This window comes from Gymnoscopelus braueri (assembly GCF_963280865.1).
Source record: "Gymnoscopelus braueri genome assembly, chromosome: 6".
NCBI lineage: Eukaryota > Metazoa > Chordata > Actinopteri > Myctophiformes > Myctophidae > Gymnoscopelus > Gymnoscopelus braueri.
The window spans coordinates 13,238,867-13,263,616 of record NC_137607.1 but is presented as its reverse complement, the minus strand read 5'-3'; the positions used below and the strand labels follow the sequence as shown (position 1 = coordinate 13,263,616).

Sequence of the window (24,750 nt, the reverse complement as noted above, 5' to 3'; positions counted from 1 at the left end):
AAGTCCACTGAGACGTTTGCCACAGTTTTGAGCCAATCCTCCTCTGGCTTCCAAAGAAAGGCAGGACCTCCAAGCCACCTGCTGCAATTCAGGAAGTCCAACTCCTCCAACCACCTTTTCCATTGGTGTAGGATGTCCTGTGGCAATTCATTATCCCACCCACATCCTCTTCTTTTCTCCTGCTGCATGTTCTTCCTTACGAGCTTGTTCATGTATGCTTCACACTCCTGGTGCAAGCTTTTGTTATTGAGGAACCTTTTCCTCCAACCCTGGAACCTTTGCCTAGCCCCATTTTTGGGGCTAGGCAAAGGTTCCAATATCTTGGGAGCGTTGGTTCCAATCAACAGGTCTACATTTGCTTTTCGGCGTGGGATATGTACGTTGGACAAGTAAGGCCATTCAGCCAGTTCTTCAGGTGCCACCACGTTCTTAGCAGTGACTGGCATTTTCTTCTTGGTGAGAACTTCTGGAAGCACATGAAAGACATTACTGTCCAAACCAGCTACCTCCAAACCAGTTAAGGAGTAGGCTGGAACAACGGTCTCTTGCCCCATGGTGCTCAACAAGAAGTTGGTTCTTCTGCCCGTGATATTCAGCTTCTGCATTAGATGTTCCGAGCAGAATGTGGCTGAGCTACCAGGGTCTAAGAAGGCATACGTTCGTATGATGTTTCCTTTTGCAGTTTTCACACTCACAGGTAGAATGGACAACACACACCGGTCCTTACCGGCCCCTGTATGTCCACATGTTTGCTGTGCAGTTGGTTGGTCATTAGATGGTTCCTCGAACTGTTCTGGGGCTGGGGGTTGCCTTTTGATGTGAAGCCCGGTGTGGTGTGACCACAAACCTTGCATGTGACGCTCCTTTCACAATCACGGCTCATGTGACCAACACCTAAGCATGCAAAGCAAGCTCCCCTTTCCCTCAGAAAGTGTATTTTCTCCTTATGAGTCTTCTCCTTAAACTGTTTACAGTCCTCCAATGAGTGACTGCTAGCACAGCAAAGGCATTCAGCTTCATTGATATTCACTGAACCTGATTTTGGTGATGTCATCTCCTTGGCTCTCTCAGGTAGGTCCATGGATGCTACTGTGGTGGCGACAATGTTTTCCTTCACTCTGTTCCCTGGGTATGCACTAAACCTTGTTAGAGTCTTTGTGCCAACCACCCCAGATGTTGGATCCTGTATGTCACCAAACAGAGGGTCAGAAAGGATACAGACACTTCGCTCCACAAATGTAACCAGATCCCAAAAGTGAGCTCTTTCATGGGTGTTTTCCATAATGCCATGAGCTTTGGTCCTCCATTGCTCCCTCATCTTGTATGGCATTTTTGTCATTATGGCTCTCATGTTGACAGGCATGTCCAATTCCTGCATGTACTGAAGCTCCTCTATTACATTGCAGCAGCCGCGCAAGAATAATGAGTAGGCTTGGAGTGCCTTGACATCCTCCGATTTTATTGTTTGCCATGCCAAGGCCTTTTGCATGTAAGCAGTTGCTATTTTGTACTGGTTTCCAAAATGTTCCTGTAAAAGACCCTTTGCCACTGCATAGCCACGCTCAGGATCCATATGCTGGTAGCTACGCACCAATTCTTGTGGCTGTCCTTTTGTGAATTGCTCCAAATAATACAAGGCATCAGCTTCTGTTGCTTTTTCCTCCACTCCCTGCTCAAACGCTTTTATAAATGCCCTGTATTGGAGAGGGTCACCTTCAAATGTTGGAATAACTCTTGGTGGCAGAGAGCTGGAATGCTGCTGCTGCACCAGAGCAGCGGTTATTTCATTTTGTCTCTCCATGATGGTAAGTATGTTTGCAGATTGATTTTGATTGATTTGAACATGATTGATTTTATGATTTGTTGATTGCTTTTCCTTATTCAATTGAACAGTTGCTGATTGGCCTTGCAAATGCCATTTTGATCTCATTTTGCTTTCCTGTTCCTTGTGGTTAGTAGCAGTGCTATGCCATTGGCCACATTCCTTTGATCTCATATCCACTTGTTTGTTTGGTGGTATTGACAGTTGTGTTAGTTTGTTTTGTTGCATTGATTTTCCAGGCCTATATTCTTTTGCCATAGGATTTAATACATTGACATTTTCCTTTTTCCTTGTTTCCCTTTCCGAATAGGAATTCATTGCATTTGAAGGTGCATGATAGGAACCTTTTATTTCAGAATAGTGCAACACAGCCAACCTTGCAGTGGTTGCCGCCAATTCAGTATCCAACTCAAGCTGTTCTCTTTTCCTCCTCAGCCTTTGTTCCTGCTCCTTCAACTGTTGCTCCTGGTCCTCCAAATCATGTTTTTCCTTTAAAACTGCCACACGAGCAACAAGTGCAGCTCTATCAGCCTCTGCTATTATTCTTGCAGAGGCTGTACTTGATCTACCACTTTTACCACTCCTGGTTGAATGTTTACTTGCAATGTTGGAAATACTGTCATTTGGACAAATACCATCAACAATTAAATGAACACCACCTTCAGTTGTTGCACCATCAATTTCATTGTCTTCATTTGTACCATCGATTTCATTTGCATTTTCAATTTCATCATTACATTGTTTGAAACCCACAGTTTTGCATTTGAAATACACTCATTGTTGCTTTAAACCACGTTTCTTGTTTTTCCTTTTCATCCAGTGGCACAAAACCCAACAGATTGTCATGCATGTATTTCGCCTCATTACACACCTGAAGCAGTTCTGTAAGAGCATTTTGTACCTTTGATTTTTCATTATTTACCATGAAACCTTGAATTGCATTTCTTATATTGGCTGCTATGTTAAGCTTAGCCTTTCTGCCCGTTTGCAACTTTTCACAATTTTCAGCAAGCGCTTTTGGAGTCAGTTTAACCACCCGCTTTTCAACCCCAGCCATGACGTCACCGCAGCGGAGCGCACGCCCGTCTCCATGACAACGTCTGACGCCGCTCTGCGGGTCTCCATAATAAATTGTCAGTGAATCAAACGACAGTTCGCAGCTCGCGCAACAAAGTCAGTGCAAAGAAAGTCTCTCGCCTCTGCACGTCCCAAACGTAGCGAAGCTCCCGCAGCTTCCAGACGAAGGTCCAACTGGAACCAGGTTTTTGACTAATATTAAAGGAGCTCCCATCTTATACGGAGCTACTGAGGAGATGAGCCCGTAGTTAGACCTGGCTGACGTGCCGATACTTTGCTTAATCTAATAACAACCCGCTCGCTGTGTCTCAGTGTTCCAATGATACGACGCAGGCATTTCTTCATACAGAAAGATGTATTTATTTTACTTCACCGTGCAAACAGTAACTTTTGGGTTCCATTGACAGACGAATACTTTGCAAACAAACATTTAGCGCCGCGGTGATTCAAACAGCACGGTAACCTGCGGTCAAAAACCATTGCCCTTCCGGGTCACAACCTCCTGCCCATGGCAGTGAACTTGAGACTTATATAGCCAACAGCGCCACCCATGTTCACACCAATTCATTACACATGTTTCACCCATTTGGCTCTTACACTTGATATACTTCAATAACCGGGGTCCCCCAGAGGTCTACAGTATGCTTATATTTCCCCCCTTTAGTCTAGTACAACCAATCTCTTTGCTGAAAATAGCTGATCTACAAGCTCACAACACATCATGTCATGACGTGTTGTGAGCGTCTAGATTTGCTATTGCTGCCCAATATTCTCCCCAGAGTAGGGGAAGAATCCATTTTTCAAAATTACTGAACAGGGAAATGGAAATCCTCACCAAGAAATGACATAATTAAGCACAATTACAAATTAGGCATTCAGCAGACACTTAATCCAGAGCGATTTACAGTAAGCAAGGACAACACAATAATACATCAAATGCATAGAAAGCACAATGCAATAGTGTGGTGATGTGTTTGTGAAAGCATTTCTATAACAGTGGAAGTTTGTCCACTGAAGTGTAGAGCACAGAGATGTGGTTTGAGGCAGACTTTCCACCAGAAGATCCTTCATCACTGTGAGGAAGACCATGCTGTTATGTTGAGGTTCTGGATCACTAGAAGCACATTCTTCACACAGTCAGCTTGAATGTGTTTGTGGAGAGACACTGTTTATGTCTTATGAGTGGATTATCACTGAGGTACACACACACACACACACACACACACACACACACACACACACACACACACACACACACACGCACACAATTGATAGAGAGAACCCCATCAAACAATGAGACAAATATATTGTGTATAAAGTATAACCTATTTTATCATCTAAGAGTGTCGCACAAAAGTATTGAAAATAGCAGATCTACAAGCTCACAACGTCTTGCGATGCAAGGCGTTGTGAGCTTGTAGATCGCCTACCGTATTTTCACTAAATTAATTTGTTTTTAAATTAATAATTAGAAAAGAAACGGTTTTGGACATACAAGGTTTCCACCCGACAGCGACGATATTATACATGGTGATTTATTTATTGAGGGAAATGTTCCAACATTACATATCTGTGTGTTAAGAGTATGTGAAGCTTTGCTTTCAGTATATGGTGTGAGCCCTTGTGCAGTAATAAGTGCAACTAAAGGTTTGTGGTAAGTGTTGATCAGTCAGCAGGGCCGGATACAGAAATTATTAACTGGGGGGGCATTAATAAATGCTGGGGGGGGCGGCTTCCTCGGCGCCGCGCTAACCACGGCGAAGATTCTTTTTTTGGGGGGGCCCAAAACCATTTGGGGGGTTTTCGGGGGCCCCAAACGGTTCTGCTTCATTTTTCTGTGTGTGGGTTTTGCGAGCAGTCGGCCCGTCACAGTCCCCCCACCCCCCCGCTTCGGAGAGACACTAAGCGGTGCGTGTTCAGGTGGGTCTAAAATGCTGCCCACGGTGCCCACTTACAGTCTATGGTGCCCACCCAATCAAAATAAATAAATGTTACATAAATATTTTATGATAAAAAAAAAAATTGGCAAAAAAATATTATTATTTTTATTTATTTTTACCCCAATTTTGATTGGGTGGGCAGGATGCACGTTTGGGTGGGCACTGCCCACCCCTGCCCCCCCCTAGAACCGGCCCTTCAGTGGTGCACATGGGCTTGGAGGAATTGGAGCATACAGAACATCTTCAACTCTGGGATGTTGGTGGCTTTCCTCACATGAACTTCCACAACATTTCTGTTGGATTAAGGTCAGGACTTTTCGTTGGCCATTCCAAAACAAAGCTGTCTCCTCTCCCTCCTGTCTGTCTTTCATTCTTTCTTTCTTCAATGACAGTTATACCCCTCCTCCACCAGGGGGCGAGAGCAACATTGCAGCGACCATTTACATTACTGAGCATGTGCGAGACACTCTAACCCGGAAGTAAGAGCGTGTTGTTTTCATGCTAACCATGATGCTAACTGTTTTCATGTCGCTGAAGGTGAACCCATAGAGATATAACCCTCTATGTAGAAGCGTATCATTGAATGGTAACTAGGTGCTGGGACTTGGCAGAAAATAGTTGCATAACAATATAATGCGGTGTAGAAGAAACGTCGTGGTGAAAAATGTGTGATAAACGAGGTAAAATGAGGCAAATAGAGTCTGTACGGCTGTCGATAAATGAACAGCTGACGTCGATCGGAGAGGAGATATTGTGTGCTTTGGAAAAACAGCAGCGTGGTGATGTTTGTTGTGTGAAGCTTGTCAGAGTGGTTGTGTTGGAGCGCCTCAGTGCGGCTGCAGAGTTCATGTGCAACCTCTTCCAGAGAGAGATAGAGACACTAGAAACTCTGCTGGAGAGACAAAACAAACTGCTGCACGTGATGCTACAGCCACACATCACACTACACAGAGAAGGTTTGTTAATTGCATTTATACCACATGTTTACCACTGTTGGACTGTACATACTCCTAGCTAAGATACTTATAGCTAAGTTAACATGTTTACAACTGTTGGACTGTACATTGATTGATTGAATACTTTATTAGAAGTTTGCACATGAAAGTGCAGTTCAAAACAAGGTCAGCTAATAGGATTTAAAACCCAAGAAGGCCTATGGCTTGTTTCCATTGGGGTCCTTGTACTCGTGTCATAATGACATTAAATGACAGACAGATATTCACTACTACTACTACATCATAAAAACATTTTACACCTCTGTAAAAAAATAAACTTTACAGGGGGCAGTTTCGAATTGCAGCCACCTGTAGGTACTCTTTTAGGGCGGTTTTGAAAGACAGGTATACAGATAGGGTTTTGCACTCCTTCACAGCTTTTGGTAGGGCATTCCACATTTTGTGGCATGGCAGGAAAACAAATTCAACCCTTTGTTTGTGCTAAATCTGGGTTGGACTTGATCAGTGGAGCTTCCTCAGTGTTGTGATTGTGGACTTAATTTACGTTTTTGAAGTACTTTGACAGGTACGTGGATGTCTTAACGTTGTTGTGTATCTAGTAGACCAGGCCCATTGCAAGTTGCTGTACTCTGTCCTCAACCCTATCCTGATAGCTAGGAAAATCTTGAGTCTGAAATACTCAGTTAAAGTTACCGTGACGCGGAACCAAATATGAGAAGAGAATACGGAGTTCAATAAATTGGTTTATTCAGAGAATGCATTCTGAGACCTACAGAGTAAAGCAACAGTTTAAATACAGTCTGTAAGTCACTCCCATTGAGGGAAGGAGAGAGAGAGCTTGGTACATCATTATAGAGAAAAGAGCCTCTGCTCTGACCGTATCATTCTGTACCAGGCACTTGGCCAGCACAGGGTTACAATAATATGATATCATCTTTTAGTAAGTTGATAAACACAGTTTCAGTTTAAGGTCATGCTGACACATGCAAGGTTATTGCTATGGAAAACTCAAATAAGATAATGAACTGTAGGCCTATCTTTAATGACGAGACAATTCTTTAATAACACTCCAAACATTAACATACAAATGATAAAAATAAAAGATGAAATCCTATTTATCAGTTCCGTTCACCTCCATCACCTGTTCTCTCCCCTCCAGATAGGATTGCATCCAGCTCACTGATGTGCTATCAAAACCAATTGCTTTAATTTAGTTTATAAATCAAAGTAGAGTTATAAACGGTGTCAAAAGCCTTTTGGCGGTCCATCATGACCATGCTGCAGTATTTGCCACCTCTTGTTTGATGTGGTCGTTCAAATAGAGAAGGCATGTGTCAGTGGAGTGGGATGTTCTGAAGCCAGTTTGGAATTCGTACATTTGTTTTTTTTCTGCAAGATACTTTTCAACCTGTTCATAAACTATTTTTTTCCATAACTTTCGAGATGGAACTAAGAATAGAAATAGGGCGGTAGTTGCCATCTAATTTCCTTCCTTTTTTTGTACAGAAGGGTTACTCTCGCTATTTTGAAATCATGGGGCACCCGTCCCTGTTTGATGGAGAGGTTTATTTATGTATTAATGATAATGATAATGATAATGCATTTATTTATATAGCACATTTCCAGACAAGTCACAAAGTGCTTTACAGAGCAGAATAAAAAGAACAATCATGATAAAAATTTGGATAAAAGCTATTACAGACGATCAGAGAATAAAGCAAGTGGCACAAAATACATACAGATATACTCAAATAAAACAAAAGTGACAGTAAAATTTAAGAAAAGGCCTTAGCATAGAGATACGTTTTCAGAAGAGTTTTAAAAGATGATACTGATTTTGCACGTCTTAGGGTGACAGGTAGGGCGTTCCAAAGCTTGGGGCCCGGACTGCAAAAGCTCTTCCACCCTTTGTGATGAGCTGGGGTGTGGGGGTCTCCAGGAGGGCCTTATCCGAGGATCTGAGGCTGCGTACAGGCCTATAAGGTTCCAGCATGGCAGAAATATAAAGGGGGGCCTGTCCATTCACAGCTTTAAAGGTCATAAGTAAAATCTTAAAATCAATTCTAAAATTAACAGGTAACCAGTGAAGAGCAGCTAAAATGGGGGTGATATGGTCACGTTTTTTGGTGTTGGTTAAAAGTCTAGCAGCTGAGGTTTGCACTAATTGGAGACGGGATATTGCTTTTTTGGAGAGGCCTGAATAGATGGAATTACAGTAATCTAATCGAGAGGAAATAAAAGCATGAATTAACTTTTCTAGGTCTGCAGGTGACAGGAAGCTTTTTACTCTAGCTATGTTCCTTAGCTGGAAGTAGCAAGTGTGTATTAGACATACTCATAGTAGCTAAGCTACTTATAGCTATGTTAACAGATGAATTTGGTTTGCAGTTTGTCCATCCCTTCTAAGAGAGAATAATTCATCCATCCATTTGTATCTTTTATACAGTAATTACGGGGCCAAGCACTGGCACAGTGCAAGGCTCCGTTTTATTATTGCCAGTATTCACTATTTTTGCCGGACCCAGGGGGTCTGGCTTACATTAGGCTTTGTACCTGTTTCCTCCATACATGGGCATGGTCACTTTGTCCTTAGGCCCCAGCCATAAAAGTCTGTCCCCCTTTCGTCCATACATGGGCATGTTTTGTACCTGTTTTCTCCATACATGGGCAAAAAACAGGTTTTGGTCACTTTGTCCTTAGGCCCCAGCCATAAAAGTCTGTCCCCCTTTCGTCCATACATGGGCATAGACACAGGCTGACACATCATGTGAAGTCTTGGTCTGGCAGAACCAGGTCTCCTGGTCTTGTTATTATGTTTGTTATTCAATCACTCAATGCCATAACATGTCCTATGCCATACTATACCAAACACATTAGGTAAGTAGCTTCAAAGTAACTAGATACTTTTACTAAATAAGGTAAATGTAATGTAAAAGTAAATGTAGTGTAACTAATTACTTCCCATCCCCTTTTGAAGACTTGGGTGTGTTTTTATTTGTTTTGACCACAAATGGTAAACATGTATTGTAAATAGCATGTTGTTTACCTGTTATCATAGTTTCTTTGTAGTACAGTTTTCTTTGTGTTTCTCTACTGACTCTACATGAACTTTGACGAGGGTTAGTGTTCAGTTACTCTGATCTTCCACTTGTAAGTCGCTCTGGATCTAACAAATCCAAAATTGCCAACTCTCCCAAAACAAATTGTTGTCAGGTTAATCTATTTGGGCAGGCTGCCAGATTACATTATATGTATGAGAAATCCTGGTTACCGCTGTAGATGATTGTGACCAATCAAATTGTGACCAATCAAATTGTGACCAATCAAATAGTTACGAATAAATCTCGATGAAATCTCATACAATGAGAAAAACACTTTTGAGTTGTTCTGCTGAATTTGATGCTACCTCTTCTCTCCTCCTCTTGTCTGTGTGTAAAGAGGTTTCCCCTGAATATGAGGAGAGGAGCCCCAGTCTGGTCCAGGAGGAACCACCACCTCCACAACATGAGGAGAGGAGCCCCAGTCTGGTCCAGGAGGAACCACAACATGAGGAGAAGAACCCAAGTCTGGTCCAGGAGGAACCACAACCTCCGCAGATTGTAGAGGAACAGGAAGAGGAGGCTGATGTATCAACATTGACATTACTACACTGGAAGACGAGGTGTGACACTCTCTCAGGTAAAAAACAAACAAATAAAACAAAACAAAATAAACATCACTTTATCGGTACTGACACTACGTCTAAAAGCCTCACTAACAGCACATAGATGCTGCTAGGTCAGATGGTTGCGGGTTCAGTGACAAGGCCAAGTTTAAGTTTTAAGGTGTTTTTTTGCACATACACTATAGGCCTACTTGGTCCCCTCTGTTTTTCCCTTCCCGTGCCGCCGCAATGATCCGTTCCATAGTTGTGGGCAGTTGAATGTAGGTTGTTTTCGCCAAAAAACAGCAGAAACAGAGAAAAAGACATTTCTCCAAATAGAATAACTGTTTTTTCTTGCGATCCCGTGATTTGCTGCTTCTTTGCTTCTCTGGGAGTCAAATGGTGACTCCCAGGTTAGCGAACAGCGCCATCTAGTGGAAAACCACTGAAAACACTCAATCGTCATACATACTCGTTAATGGCAATGTGAGCCTCGGGCCAACTGACGAGTGTACTCGTCACTGGCAGTCGATAAGTTTTTATTAACATGCAAGGCTGCAACAAAGTTTTCAAATTAAATTAGTTTTGTATCCCTGGACTAATTTCTCTTCTTTGCTGCCTGTGTTGCTCATGGGAATAATTAAAACATGGACAAAATATCACAGCTGAAATGTGAGTTTCTGAATCGTTTCCAATAGAGATGGTCCGATCAGGTTTTTTGCGGCCGATCACCAATCACCTTTCAATCTCCGATCATGTGGGAGGGCATTTCTATTTAAAAAAAAAAAGTTTCATTTTTTTTTAAATATATTTTTTAATTATTTATGCATGTTGAATGTCTTTTTATCAATTAAAACATGTCTCAAAACACTGGCTGACAGTTGAATTATTACCAACAAAAGAAATATGAATTAAAGAAATTAAAGGTAGGGTAAGTGATATTTTTTTGTTTTGTTTTTTGTTTAAAAAGGTTAAAGTACTATATTCTGATAGTAATTATTGCTACAGAGCGTTTGTTCGGTCACAGGTGTCTCTCCAGCTCTTTGGTAAACGGAATATAGTACATTTTCAGGTAGGTGACACATTTTAAGCCAATCAGGAGAGAGCACTGAAAATGCATTTTCTGTTTAATAAAGAGCTGGAGAGACATGGGGGACTCCTTATATGGACAGGACACTCTATAGTAACGAGCTATCAGAACATAGACCCATTTTGCAATTATTTGAATAATAGCAAATCACTTACCCTACCTTTTAAGACAAATACTGACAATGCCTCTGAACATTGGCTTGAATTTATTGTACATAGCCAAAATGGAATAATAATACTGACTTTTCATTCAGGATGGAAAATAAATGTGTCCTTTAAGTTGTCATTTAACCCATTTAGGGCGGGAACCCCTATTTGTAACTATACCTTTCAGGACAGGAACCCCTTTTGGGGTTCTTGTTAACACATTGCCTGCCAGAGGTTTTTCTATAACAGGATCAGCCAGTGCCAGGAATTTTGACCATTCTGACTCATATTTGAGGACCCACAGAATATTTTGTGCTATGACTATAAACACATGGAATATCTCAAAACGAAGCTTAGAATCTCTTCTTTCATCTGAAAAAAAGTGAGTTGATAGCATGTTCCGTTCTTTAGCCAGAGGTAGTTGAATACAGTTTGTTTTCACCAAAAACAGACCTTTTTGTTTAGAATCAGAGTTATAAGCGTTTTAGTAAGACACACACTTCGTCTTCATTGACATCAGTCATGTAAACAATACTTGTTTATAAAAAGAAATTAAAAAAAAAACTGCTTTTGATTGTACGTTTATCACTGTTTCCAAAGTGCAAGCTTATTTCAGCTCATTTCAAACAACATTATTCACTGTATTTATTTTTTTCAAAATATTTATTTTTCCAAATAATAAACAATAATTCAAAGTTCAAAGTGCAACATCAATACATTCATCGAGAGCTTCCTTTTCCAAACTTTTTGCCCACACAAGTCAAAATCTCAAGCCACACCTGTATTTATAGCAACAAATAGCAGATCTACAAGCTTTTACTGAGCTTGTAGATCAGCTTTTTTTTTCTTTTATGCCATTTATGTCAATTTGTGAAAATAAATAAATAAAAATAAGGGATGCCAGGGCGTGACCCCCCAAAATAATCATATTTGAACTGGGGACCACCATTTTGTTTGACTGGTTCCACAGATAAATATTGTGAAAATAGCAGATCTACAAGCTAGCCCTCTTCTTCTTCCTCTCCTCTCTGTCTGTCTGTCTGTCTGTCTGTCTGTCTCTCAACCTTTTCAGGCTGTGACCCCCTAAAATAATCATATTTGAACTGGGGACCTCATTTTGTTTGACTGGTTCCACAGATAAATATTGTGAAAATAGCAGATCTACAAGCTAGCCCTCTCTTCTTCTTCCTCTCTTCCTCTGTCTTTCTGTCTGTCTGTCTGTCTGTCTGTCTGTCTCTCAACCTTTTCAGGCTGTGACCCCCCAAAATAATCATATTTGAACTGGGGACCTCATTTTGTTTGACTGGTTCCACAGATAAATATTGTGAAAATAGCAGATCTACAAGCTAGCCCTCTCTTCTTCTTCCTCTCTTCCTCTGTCTGTCTGTCTGTCTGTCTGTCTGTCTGTCTGTCTGTCTGTCTGTCTGTCTGTCTGTATTGTGTGATCTGTCTATATATTTATGTTATGTTTTGTGATTTTTTTTAATATCCTGATGGCTGCTTGGTACAAAATGAATTTCCGCAAGGACAATAAAGTATATCTATCTACAAGCTCACAACGGGGCGTTGAGATCCCAACCCACAGGTTGAAGACCCTCTGCTAGCGGTCACGTGAGACACATTCCACGCCAGGTTGTGAGAGAGAAATAAGCAACCAGGTCTAATGCCATTCATATTTCAAATATAAAGTGCTTACCTCATGGCCATGGATGTTACAATTAACTTCAGGTGGGTATAAGTATCCGTATCTTCCGTATTGTTCAATAAAAAGCATTTTAATCCGATCGGCGGCCATTTTCTCATAGAGTTATAATGTATCAGAGTGTAATACACCTCCCAACCGATAGGGTCGCGTAAATGAAAGCAAATGGAGAAGATTCTGAGACAATGGCCACCAATCGGATTAAAATGCTTTTTATTGAACAATACGGAAGATACGGGTACTTATGCAGGCCCGTACATAATTGTAACATCCGTGGCCATGGGGTCAGCACTTTATATTAGAAATATGAACGTTTATTTAGATATACGGGTTGTTAATGGAGAAAGTGAACACCAGGTTGAAGTTCAGCCATGTCTCCATGTCCAATTGTTGCTGACGATGGTAGTGTTGGTGCAGTGCTGTAAAAGCCCCATCGCGTTAAGTAGCTTGTAGATCTGCTACTTTTGATACTTTTGTGTGACGCTGTAGTATGATCAATAAGGCGTTGCGTTGGACGGGGGCCGCCATGTTGTTTGTTGTTGTTGGGGGGGTCGGCGCATGTGCCGAGCCCCAAAAAATCTGGTGAAAATTATGCAATGTTGCAATGCACACGCAAGGATCAGGAATGTTTTTAATTAATAAAAATAGCCGCCCATATTACAGTAAAGGCATCTGCTATATTTATTTTTGTAATTGTCTCCGCCAGGCCGAAAGGCATGGCGAGAGAGTATGTTTTCGCCCCTGTCCGTCCGTCCGTCCGTCCGTCCTGTCTGTGTGTTAGCAGCTAATCTCTGGCACCGTTGGCCCGGTCGCTCCGAAACTGTGCACACACACTCCCTGGATGCCAATTCAGAACCTCTGCCCCAATTTTTTCACATGGGCCTGTTATAGCGCCACCAGGAGGCCGATTTGTGCAAAACCCTTTTTTTTTTACACTACTCCTACAGATTTTATCCAAACGTCATGCAAATCGGTACACAGTATCTCTATAGTCATGTGATCAACACAAATCTGTCCGATTTCCCATATTCCATCCTCATTGCCTATGGTTGGCTTCCAAAGTTTGCAGGATTGGTCCGTTTTGAACAAAAAGCCTCAAACTACGCAGCTTGCGATTTCCGTGAATTTTCACACGCACATTCCCACTAGGCCGAGGAAGAAATGCCACCCTTTTCACATTGGCCTGTTATAGCGCCACCAGCAGGTCTAATTTAGCAAAACACATTTTTGGAACAAAATGCCTCAAATCATGAATGCAGTGTCCGATTTCCGTGAACGACCTAAGAATAAAAGGCACCCTTTTCACATTGGCCTATTATAGCGCCACCAGGAGGCCAGAATAACGTACCTGACCTGGCGGAGACCTGTGCTCCGAGGAGCACTTTCTCTAGTTTCAATATATTATGTAGCCTATAGGATTATATCCCCATAATATTATTCATATTATTTCCGCAATTGAGTTTGGCGAGAAGCGCACTGTGGTAACCGTTCCTCACCCCAAATCACACTCGCCCCCATTTGTTTCGCGGACGCCAATGGATTAGACCCGGGGGAGCGTTCTTCTGACAAAACAAAACAAACGAACAGCTGCTTGCACGTGCAGCAACACACACGCACACACGCACACACACACACACACACACAAACACAAACACACACAAACACACAGAGTTGAATTGGCAGTTACTGCGCTCCCAGCAGTTATAAAAGTTACAAAGTTACTGTTCTAACCTGGTTTTAAGACGTTGGACATTGGTTCTGAGTATCACCAAGTGTTGTGTGTTAGGATGTTATGGGATCAGTGTATAGTTCTATACCAGGGGTATTCAACGTTTTTCAGGCCAAGGACCCCTATGGGATCAGTGTATAGTTCTATACCAGGGGTATTCAACGTTTTTCAGGCCAAGGACCCCTTAGCTGTCAGAGAGATGAAGCAGGGACCCCCCACTACATATTGTATAACGTATTGCAGATTAAACTTTTTCATAGTTAGCTTCATAGACTTATTTGGCAGCACTATCATCAGTGATGTGTAACTTCATGATGTTTGTTTGTTTACACATTATATGTTCTATTAATATGTTGATTTTCAGAAATGTACCACTTAAACCCTCAACTTATTACTTTGTAAACTTGACCTTTGGCTCTGTACTTGGTTCACTCTTTTTTCCCTGTACACCAAATCTCTTTGCCGAAAATGGGGAGCTTGTAGAGCTGCTATTTTCGGCAAATGCTCCCTTCAGAATAAGGATGCGAGGGTTCAAGTGGTTAATGTAAAATTAAATAAATCCTATGAAACAACATTTGGTGGCCCTCCTATTGTAAATCTAAGGACCACCTAGTGGTCCCGGACCCCCTGTTGAAGACCCATGTTCTATAATCAGGTGTTGGCTGTGTACTGGGATCAGTTTGGGTTGGTTCTATATTATAACCAGGTGTTGTTGTCAGGCTGTACTGGGATCAGTTGGTAGAACTGGACATTGGTTCTATAACCAGGCGTTTAGTGTTGGGTTGTACTGGGATCAGTGTGGCAAAATGGCAAGTTTGCATGGACTGGAGTAGACTAAAAGATTTATCATTGACTAAAACTAGACTAAAATGTAAACCGTTGTTGTTGACTGAAACAAAACTAAATACATAATGTTTTGTTGGACTAAGATAAAGACTAAAATGCTCAACTTTTAGTCCACTAAAACTTGACTAAATATAAACACGATCAGGTTGACTATATATGATCAAAACTAACAAGGGCGATTGATACTGGACTTACATTTAAAAATGGCTGATAAAATCTAACACTGGTACAGTGGTACAAAGCTTAACATAATGTTGAATAAATGTGACTAACAATAGCATAATGCAGTTGTGTTTTCCATCATCACACCAACTCGTTAATATTTTGAGGGAAAAAATAAGAATTAATTCATTCTGTTATAATAAATAATTGTATTCAATTTGTATTAAAAAAAAAATCAAAAATATTTTGTGCGCACAATTTCGGCACGCGGGCGCACATGACTCCCCAGCCGTAGCACCAGGCCTAACTTTTTTCCTGCAGGAAACCCTGTATGATGACCAGTTATTATTCCAGTGGTCTATCCACAACGTTTTACAACATTAACAACTTCACTTTGAGACTAGTGCTATTTCTCCTGCGCGTCTCCCTCTGTCTACGGTGGTGCGTGCGTGCGTGCGTGTAGAGGGGGGCAGTGAGTTTAGGAGCTGCAGCCTGATAGATACAGTGCATTATGAGAGTATACTTCTCTATATGATGGTGTTTTACTGAGGGAGAATACTTCTCCATTCAACTGTTTTACCGAGTCCGAGAGACAATACTTTTCCATACAATGGCGATCGGTGAATTTACCCGTGATCGGATGTCCCGATCAAAGCCGATAGAGGCATTATTGGGCCGATCCGATCGGACCATCTCTAGTTTCCAAGTATGCATTCACCTTGATGTGCATGTGATTATTTAACACATTAACTGCCAATCCCGAGATATCTCGGGATATAAAATCCACCCGTTAAGCGCCGATCCCGAGATATCTCGGGATATGGTCTTTTTAGTGGTTTCTGTTAAATAAGGTCCTCTGGCAGCTTGGGGGTTAATCTCATGCACATAGCTCAAAGCGCATCTGGATGGGTGACGTCATCGGTCACGTGACCAATCGAAGCCTTGAAAGAGGATCCGGGCAGCCTGCCCAGTCTGTGCATCTAAAACCATTTTTGAGTTTAGACAAGCCGATCGATTGAGAGAGAGTTACAGAGAGAGAGAAAGAGAGATAGATAGATAGATTGCTAGAATTTTGAGTGTGAGTATAGTTGCGTGGATTGATTGAGTGAGTTGTGATAGATTTGAGTGTGAGTTAGTGTGAGTTTTGATAGATTTGAGTGTGAGTTAGTGTGAGTTTTGAGAGATTTGAGTGAGTCAGTGAGAAAGTTGTGCGAGTTTGAGACATTGAGTGAGGGAGAGAGGTGAGTGATCTGAGAGATTTGTACGTGAGTTTGTGTGACTGATTGTGATTTTGATATTTGAGTGAGTGATTTACAGTAAGTGTGAGTGGTATATATATAGCCTAGTGAGTTATTGTATATATATATAGATAGAGAGGCGTGGAGGTAATAATTATATAGGTGAGTGTAGTATACAGTGTTTGTGAGTGAGTGATTTATAGTAAGTGTGAGTGGTATATATATAGCCTAGTGAGTTATTATATATACATATAGATAGAGAGGCGTGGAGGTAATATTATATAGGTAGAGTAGGTGAAGGAGTTGATCGGCGAGAGAGAGTAGACAGGAGTTCATAGTTTACTCAGTGAGAGAGGGTAGACTATGAAACGAACCAAGAAGCGTAAGAACACGGTCGCCGATGGATCGTCGGGTCCACGGCAGCGAACGCTCTTGGAGATGCAGTTCGGGGGGCCTAGTGCAGCCCCAACCCCGAACCCCCAACCACGGGAGCCGGTGTTCCAGTTTTTGATCATACCAGATCCGGAACCGGAGCCGACGAAAGGGGAGCCATCGGAGCCGCCGGTGCCCCCGGTAGTAACTCCTCCAGTGACCGGACCTGTGCCGGACCCGCCTGTCCGTCGCAGTTCACGGATTTCCGTGCCCGTGCTTGACCCAGTAGTCTCAGACCCAGGCACGGAGAGTGAGTTCGAGTCCGGTGTGGTCTCCGACTCCTCCAGTGATTCTGGAGGCTCTGATTGGGAACCAATGCCTGCTTGCAATGGTAAGCACACATACATTTTTTGATACATTGTTTTATTTGTTAGTATTTTATTTGATCGTGTTTTGTGTGTTACGTAGTTGATTCAATGGAGAAAACCAACTGTTTTATGTGTTTATTCGTAGCCAGTGTTGCCAGGTCTGATTATTTCGCTATGAGCTTCTATAGCTGCTATAAGCCACGCTGGGCTTGTCTTTCTGTGAAGCTGCTCGTAAAACATTGTGATTGCGGGTGTGGGCTTGTAAATCGGCTATTTTCAGATAGGCTTGAAGTGCCCATGTGGCATAGTCGCCGGCTAGTCACTACTTTTGGGCTCGTTTTCATAGACCTGGTTACTTATTCCTCTCCCACAACCTGGCAACGCTAACACGACAGGCCCTTCAGCGGTCCCTGTCTGTGGTTCTCAACATGTGGGTCGCGACCACAACTGAGCTCACAACAACGCATGTATGCATTGCTGACAAGTGACAACGACTCGCAACGCGAGTTGTTGTTGTGATCTGCTTGTGTGATCATTGTTTTATTGTTTTATTTGTTAGTATTTTATTTGATCGTGTTTTGTGTGTTACGTAGTTGATTTCAATGGAGAAATCAAGCGGTTTTGTGTGTGTTGAGTCGTAGCCAGTGTTGCCAGGTCTGCTTATTATAGCTATGAGTTTGTATATCTGCAATAAGCCACACTGGGCTTGTTTTTCTGTGAAGCTGCTTATAAAACATGGTGATTGCCTGCGAGTGTGAGCTTGTAAATTGGCTATGTTCAGATAGGCTTGAAGTGTTCATGTGGCCCCGTCTGCTAGTCACTACTTTTGGGCTCGTTTTCATAGACCTGGTTGCTTATTCCTCTCCCACAACCTGGCAACGCTAACACGACAGGCCCATCAGCGGTCCGTGTCTGTGGTTCTCAACATGTGGGTCGCGACCACAACTGAGCTCACAACAACGCATGTTTGCATTGCTGATGACATTTTTTAGGCTCTGTTGATGTATTGTGTGGTGCTATAAAATGGCAGATCTACAAGCTTGTGAGCTTGTAGATCTGCTATTTTTATTCTGCTTTTTTGGGGGGAAATAACAGGTGCACCCAACCCCCACTCCCTCTGCACATAATTGTTATCATAACAAAAGAGATCAAAGGTTTCATTTCAGGTCAGGGGTTTCATTTCAGGTCAGGGCCACAACAACACAACAACAAAACTGTTTGATCCTGTAGGATCAAGGTTTTTTTTGTTATTGTTGTTTTCGTCCTGACCTCAAATGAAGCGTTTGATGTGAGTCAGGTCATGATCGGGTCATGTCAACAAAGCATTTGAGAAATTGCCTTTGTAATTCTACCATGACAGAAAGATGTACTATGTTATTTCATGTGTGCCTAGTCACTCTGTCTATGTATGCTAAATGCATAATATAGTATTTGAAAATTTATTCTAGATTCAGCAGAGGCTATGGCGGGAGCCATGGATGGAGGTGTCAGCCATGCTGGTGACCGTAGGAGAGGTGAGAGTCACAATTATATCACAGGAATAAAAAAAATGCTAAAACCAGACAATGGTAAATGTATTCTCTCATATTTATTTATTCAGTGTATATATGCATTCATGTGATCTATATGTTGATGCTAAATGCCTAGATTATAAAAGTATATTTTTATGTTATTCTAGGGTCACAGGCTGGTGTGGAGGAGGAGGAGGAGGAGGAGTTGGAGGGAGCGATTGGTGGAGCTGTGGGCGGTGGTAGTAGAGGTGAGAATTATCATCACAGGAATAAAAAAAAGCTAAATCCCCACAGGGCGATGTAAATGTATTCTCTCAAATGTATTTATTCTGTATATATATGCATGTGATCTATATCGATGCTAAATGCCTAAATTGAATTGATGTGTTATTGTAGGGCCAGACATGGTTGGGGCTGATCTGGAGGGCGACATGGCTGGAACATCAGCTGGACCTGATCTGGAGGGCGACATGGCTGGAACATCAGCTGGTCGTAGACGAGGTAAGAAAGACCCTCTTCTGCTGTGTGTGTGTGTGTGTGTGTGTGTGTGTGTGTGTGTGTGTGTGTGTGTGTGTGTGTGTGTGTGTGTGTGTGTGTGTGTGTGTGTGTGTGTGTGTGTGTGTGTGTGTGTGTGTGTGTGTGTCTTCTGCTCTCTCCCTCCCTCTCTGTGTTCAATGTGCGTGTCTGTCTGTGAGTTCATGTGATTGTGTATCTGTGTGCATGAGTATAGCTGCTGTGTGTGTGTGTGTGTGTGTGTTGGTCGTAGACGAGGTAAGAAAGACCCTCTTCAGCTGTGTGTGTGTGTGTGTGTCTGTTACTTCTGCTCTCTCCCTCCCTCTCTGTGTTCAATGTGCGTGTCTGTCTGTGAGTTCATGTGATTGTGTATCTGTGTGCATGAGTATAGCTGCAATGTGTGTGTGTGTGTGTGTGTGTGTGTGTGTGTGTGTGTGTGTGTGTCAAAAACAAATATTTTATGGTAATTATCTTATTTCTATAATTCGCAGGTGGTGGCAGGCCTCGGAAACGCAAGGCTCCTCCTCCTGTGTGGCATGCCACAGACTGGTGTCCTCGGGACATCCCCTTCACTGGGAATCCGGGTCCTCGGAACGAGGCTGCTGCTCTGGAGTCCGATGCCCCGGTCGATTTCCTGGAGCTGCTGATCACAGACGAGTTGCTGCAGGAGATCTGCAAACAAACAAACCTCTATGCAGGCCAGCAGCAGCCCAGTGATTTGCAGTATTCCAGGTCCAATGTATGGAAAGCTGTCGATCTGGTAGAGCTCAAGAACTTTCTGGGGCTTTTCTTTTTGACCGGACTCCTCCAAAAGCCGGAGATTGAGATGTACTGGTGCACTGATGAGCGTCTAGCCACCCCCTTCTTTGGCAAGTACATGTCGAGGAACCGGTTCCAGGCCATACTCAGCAACCTTCACTTCGTCGATAACACCGTGCCCCGCCCTGTCCTTCAGCCTGACGAGAAAGAAGACAAGCTCTGGAAAGTCCGCCCGGTGTTTGAGTCCTTGCTGGCAAATTTCAAGCAGATGTTCATGCCGAGCCAGAACATCTCAATCGACGAGGGCATGCTGTTGTGGCGTGGGCGCCTCGAGTTCAAGGTGTATGCCCCCTGTAAGCCGATCAGGTACGGCATCAAATCGTACATTTTATGTGACTCGGCAACAGGCTACCTGTATAGTATGCAGCCATACTGTGGCTTGGGGCACACCCTTGTGGACACGGTTTCAAACCTACTGGGGGACTTAGCAGGCTTTGGGTACCATTTGTACATGGACAACTTGTACAATTCGGTGGGCACGGCCAAAATCCTCCTTGCCAAGGAGACCCACGTCTGCGGGACCCTGCGTCATCGCCGAGGTGACCAAATCGAAGCTGGGCCTTGGGTCGTCAATGTCACGCCATAGTGGAGATGGAGTGATGGTGGTGGCATGGCGATCCAAGCTGACAAAGATTGTCACTATGATCACCACACTCCACCCTGACGAAATGCAGACCGTGCCACTGAGGGAGAAAGGGAAACGCAAGAGGGTGAACGAACAGAGGCCAGTTTGTGTGGTTGACTACAATCAGTACATGAATGGGGTCGACAGACTGGACCAGAACCTGTCCTACTATATGTGCACGAGGAAGACCAAAAAATGGACAAAGAAGTTTGTGTTGTACCTCTTCCAAATTGCCCTGTACAACTCCTTTGTCCTCTATAAAGCCAGGCACCCAGATGGTGCCTGGCAGAACCTCTTCTCCTTCATGAACGAAATAGTGGGTTCCTGGACCCGTCAGGCGCACCTTGTGGTTGTGGCCCCTCCTGAGGAGGGTAGGAATGAGGCCCCGCCTCCTCAGGAAGAGGATCAGGCCATTCCTCGGGAGGATGGGATTGAGGCCCCGCCTCCTCCGGAAGAGGATCAGGCCATTCCTCGGGAGGATGGGATTGAGGCCCCGCCTCCTCCGGAAGAGGATCAGGCCATTCCTCGGGAGGATGGGATTGAGGCCCCGCCTCCTCCGGAAGAGGATCAGGCCATTCCTCGGGAGGATGGGATTGAGGCCCCTCCTCCCGAGGATGGCCCCGTTCCACCAGATGCCCCACCTGGTCGCCGCCGAAGGGCACCAAGAGAGGACCCTGCACCAGATGCCCCACCTGCTCGCCGCCGAAGGCGGGGTCCAAGAGTGGACCCCGGACCACCTGCTCGCCACCCAAGGCCACCAATAGTGGACCCACAGAGCAGGCTGAATAGAGCTCTACCCCATACAATGGACAAAATCCCAGGCTTGGGTACAAAGAAGCACCCAACAAGGCTTTGTAGGGTGTGTAGCAGATCAGGCCGAAAACGGAGCGAGACCAGTTATGAGTGCAGGTCATGTCATGTTCCCTTGCATCTTGGGGACTGTTGGTTACGGTACCACACTTATGACGAATACAGGTATTTGTGAGTAAAACCTGAACCAGTACCTCATGCCTTACCTTACCTGCCTTACTTTATTTTGTTTTATTTTTTTGCACACACACACACACACACACACACACACACACACACACACACACACACACCATCAGTTGTCACATTCCCTCAGAAAGCACTGATTGCACCAATTTATTGATTGAATGATTATTATTTGTTGTTAGTTGATTATATTTAGTTTGAAATGACTTGCACTTTGTGCTTTACAGTGAAACTGTAACGAATGTTCAGTAGTCACTCACCATGCACTGTTGAGACTCAAGAGTCTGTTTACATTCATCCCTATTTTGTCATTCATGTCAGTTCTGCTTTATTTGGTTTACTTATTTGTATTTATTTATTTTGCACTAATTGCACCAATTTATTGATGTTGATCTTTGAACGATTATTATTTATTTCATGTAGTTACATTTAGTTTCAAATGACTTCTTGCACTTTGTAGTGAGACGCTGGTTCAACCTACCAACCTCACTCACCATGCACTGCACATTGTGCATCATGAGTCATGACACATTGAGCTTTACTTGGTTTACTTATTTTGATTTATTTATTTTCACAAATTGTCATAAATGGCATAAAAGGAAAAAAAAGGCTGATCTACAAGCTTAGTAAAGCTTGTTGATCTGTTATTTGTTATGAATACTTGAGATTTTGACTGATTTTGATTTTGAATGTATTGATGTTGCACTTTGAACTTGGAATTATTATTATTTATTATTATTTTGAGGAAAACGTATTTGAAAAAAAAATACAGTGAAAAAATGTTGTTTGAATTGAGCTGAAATAAGCTTGCACTTTGGAAATGGAGCGATAAATGTACAATCAAAAACTTTTTTTGTTTTTTTTCGTTTTTTTTTTATAAACAAGTATTGTTTACATGCCTGATGTCAATGAAGGCGCAAAATAAATATCAAACACTTCTGAAATCATTTTTATGCCTCTAAAGTGTGTCCTTTCAGTAAAACACTCATAACTCTGAATCTAAAGAAAAAGGTCAGTTTTTGGTGAAAACGAGCTGTATTCAACTACCTCTAGCTAAAAGACGGAACATGCTATCAACTCACTTTTTTTTTCAGATGAAAGAAGAGATTCTAAGCTTTGTTTTGAGATATTCCATGTGTTCATAGTCATAGCAGAAGATATGCTATGGGTCCACAAAAAAGAGTCAGACTGGTCAAAATGGCTGGCAGTGGGAACAGCCTGTTGTAGAAAACTCTGGCAGGGAATGTGTTAATGGTCCAGGAGCTATAAATACACAATTATTGAAATTGCACTGCATTCTCCTCATTGACAGGTCTAATGAGTGGTGGAGCAGTCACAAGTAAAGTGAAATATACTGTCCTAGAATTGTCCCAGACACGATATATACTCCCACAGCATCCGTGTGTTGAAGCATGCACAACTGGTCACATTGTCATTTTATCTTTTGTCTAGACTTCCTGCACCAACCTGTGTATGAAGAGGAGGTTTCCGTTGAACAGCAGGAGAGGAATCCTAGTCTAATCCAGGAGGAACCAGAGCCTCCACAGATCAAAGAGAAACAACGGGAGCTACTTCAAAGACCAGAGGAGGCTAATGGGTCTACGTTGACATTACTAGCAGTGCAACATGATGATGAAAACAGAGAGACAGAGCCTCTAGCCAGCACCTCAACAGAACACATGAAAACACAAGCTGATGTAGAGGACTGTGGAGCATCACAACAAACTAGTGATGGCCAGCTCCTCTCTTCACACTGTTCTGAATCTGACACTGAAGACAGTGATGAGTGGAAAAAGACCAGAGAAGATCAGTCAGCTTTAAACACACTGAAATCACACAAGACAAGAAATGTGAAAGGACAAAGATCTTCTTACAACAGCAAGCTTTCCCAGGACCTGAAACCATCAAAACAAACTCCATCCATGAGGATTCACACAGGGAAGAAAAGCTTTATTTGTGACGAGTGTGGTAAAGGCTTTGGTAAAATGAGTTATCTAAAACAACACATGAGATCGCATACAGGGGAAAAGCCATTTCCTTGTACAGTTTGTGCCAAAGGCTTTGCTCGAATGCATGAGCTGAAGACTCACGTGAGGACTCATACAGGGGAAAAGCCGTTTTCTTGTTCAGTATGTGAAAGAAGTTTCAATCAAAAGGATATTCTGAAGACACACATGAGGACCCACACAGGAGAAAAGCCTGTTACTTGTACAGTTTGTGCCAAAGGCTTTTCTCAAATGGGTCATCTGAAGAGACACATGAGATCTCATACAGGGGAAAAGCCATTTCTTTGTACAGTTTGTGCCAAAGGCTTTACTCGAATGGATGATCTGAACACACACATGAGATCTCATACAGGGGAAAAGCCCTTTACTTGTACAGATTGTGCCAAAGGCTTTGCTCAAACGGGTCATCTGAAAAGACACATGAGGATTCACAAAGGGGAAAAGCCCTTTACTTGTACAGTTTGTGCCAAAGGCTTTGCTCAAACGGTTCATCTGAAGACACACATGAGGTGTCATACAGGGGAAAAGCCCTTTCCTTGTACACTTTGTGAGCAAAGATTCAGTCGAAATCAACTTTTGAAGTTGCACATGAGGATTCATACAGGTAAAACAACAACGCCATTTTTAATTTGTAGCAAATATATTGCCTTGCTGAAAAGGCACCTCTTAAGCAACATGTTAAGCAACAAAGAAATACGTTAGTTGAACTAAAATGCTTTTTTTCCATATAAGGAGTCTGACACATTATACATCAATACTGAACAACATATTGTCGCTGTGGGGCAGAAACTTTGTATGTTCAAAACCGTTACTTTCAAGAAATGGATAAAATAAACATTGTTCAAATGGATCCATGTAGTTATTATTTAGTCACAAGCTCTTCTAAATACTTTTCAATGATTTACTATTCATAAAACTCAAAAACCTGGCGTCCCCTTTTTGGGAAAGTCATTAAAGGCAAAAACGTAACATTTGAATACATTTAAATAGTGAAATTATGTCATGTACATTCTCACAAAGTATCACAGCTTGTAAATCGGTAATTTTAACTAATTTTGTGCAACACTGTCATACAATTAAGTATAAAATAGGGCATTCATTTATGAGGGAAAAAAGCATGATTAAATGACATGAGAATTATGGTTTCTTCCCGACAGCAACAATATTATCATTCATTGTAATCTAACAT

General features: G+C 42.5%; 1 protein-coding gene across 1 annotated transcript; it reads left to right on the top strand.

Annotated features, from left to right (window-relative positions):
* Positions 1 to 552: 552 nt before the first annotated feature.
* Positions 553 to 23,889, top strand: LOC308086817 (uncharacterized protein; the record flags this gene model as incomplete). The annotated part of the gene is made up of 6 exons (XM_080430462.1): positions 553 to 697; positions 1,072 to 1,129; positions 5,671 to 5,795; positions 9,234 to 9,473; positions 23,008 to 23,645; positions 23,854 to 23,889. The coding sequence occupies 6 exons, from the start codon at positions 553 to 555 to the stop codon at positions 23,887 to 23,889; spliced, it is 1,242 nt and encodes a 413-aa protein (XP_080286588.1).
* Between the last annotated feature and the right edge of the window lie 861 nt (positions 23,890 to 24,750).